This window comes from Dendrobium catenatum, unplaced genomic scaffold (assembly GCF_001605985.2).
Source record: "Dendrobium catenatum unplaced genomic scaffold, ASM160598v2 original_scaffold_109944, whole genome shotgun sequence".
Classification (NCBI taxonomy): domain Eukaryota; kingdom Viridiplantae; phylum Streptophyta; class Magnoliopsida; order Asparagales; family Orchidaceae; genus Dendrobium; species Dendrobium catenatum.
Genome location: NW_021428379.1, coordinates 1 through 1,296, shown reverse-complemented (window position 1 = coordinate 1,296; position 1,296 = coordinate 1). Strand labels below are relative to the sequence as shown.

General features: G+C 39.2%; 1 protein-coding gene across 1 annotated transcript; it reads left to right on the top strand.

Annotated features, from left to right (window-relative positions):
- Positions 1-115: 115 nt before the first annotated feature.
- LOC110110932 (outer membrane protein YopM-like) lies at positions 116-1,195 on the top strand (the record flags this gene model as incomplete). The annotated part of the gene is made up of 1 exon (XM_028692052.1): positions 116-1,195. A coding segment is annotated over exon 1 (1,080 nt), but the record flags the coding sequence as incomplete, so codon positions are not given.
- Between the last annotated feature and the right edge of the window lie 101 nt (positions 1,196-1,296).

Here is a 1,296-nt window from a genome sequence, read left to right as displayed (position 1 = left end):
CCGTGCTTTTCCATTGCTAGAGGAGTTATATATTTACAGATTAGAAGCAATAGAGGATTGGTTTGAGGCAGGAGTAGCTGCTGAAGACGGATGTTTGTTTCCTTGCTTAACTGATATGGGGCTGTATAACTGCCCGAAGTTGAAAGAGTTGCCCTCTTTGCCTACTGAGCTCAAGAGCTTGAGGATATATAGAACTGGGTGGACGACTTTGAATTTTCGTAGCAATTCAAATCCTATTCCCCTTGAAACATTATATGTCTATAACTGTCCAAACATTACATCTCTTCATCTGGCTGATGAAATAGCAAGACTTGAAGCACTAAGAGAGTTGACAATTAGAGATTGCCCCAATCTGATCTCTCTCGGAGAAATGCAAACCAGTAATAATTGCCATCTCATACTCAACAATCTCTGGATAAGTGATCCATTGGTGTTGCTAATGGAGCCATTGAGAAGTATCGCCTCCTTAAAAAAGCTGACTATTGAGTTTAGTTTTGGGTTTTCATTTCCAAATGAGGCGGAGCAGTTGTTTCTGAAAGTTAGGTCATCTCTTTGTGAGCTGCAATTCAAATTTCTGAAATCCTTACAGTTTCTCCCTTCCTCCTTGGAAAGCTTATCTTCACTTCAGAAACTATATATTAAGGACGTTCCTATGCTTTGGGAATTACCGCACCTTCCTTCCTCTTTAGAATATCTACAAATTAATGAAGTTCCTATGCTTCGGGAATTACCGCACCTTCCTTCCTCTTTAGAATATCTACAAATTAATGATGCGCCTATGCTTCGGAAATTACCGCACCTTCCTTCCTCTTTAGAATATCTACAAATTAATGATGTTCCTATGCTTCGGGAATTACCGAACCTTCCTCCCTCTTTGACAGTTCTAAATATTTCTAAAGTTCCTATGCTTCCGGAATTACCGAACCTTCCTCCCTCTTTGACAGTTCTAAATATTTCTAAAGTTCCTATGCTTCGGGAATTACCGGACCTTCCTTCCTCTTTGACTGTTCTAAATATTTATAATGTTCCTATGCTTCGGGAATTACCGAACCTTCCTCCCTCTTTGGAACGTCTAAGAATAAATGGGAAATGTCATCCAGAGTTAAAGGAGCGCTATCGAGAGGATGGAGGCTCCGATAGGCACAAGATTGCTCACATTCCTCATATCTATATTGATCCCGAACAATGGGTACAAGTACTTTAATGAAAATTTTCTTGAAGAATGTAATCTCCGCATGAACCAGTTTGTATCACTTGATTGATGTAATCAATTTTATTTATGTATCATTTGATGGT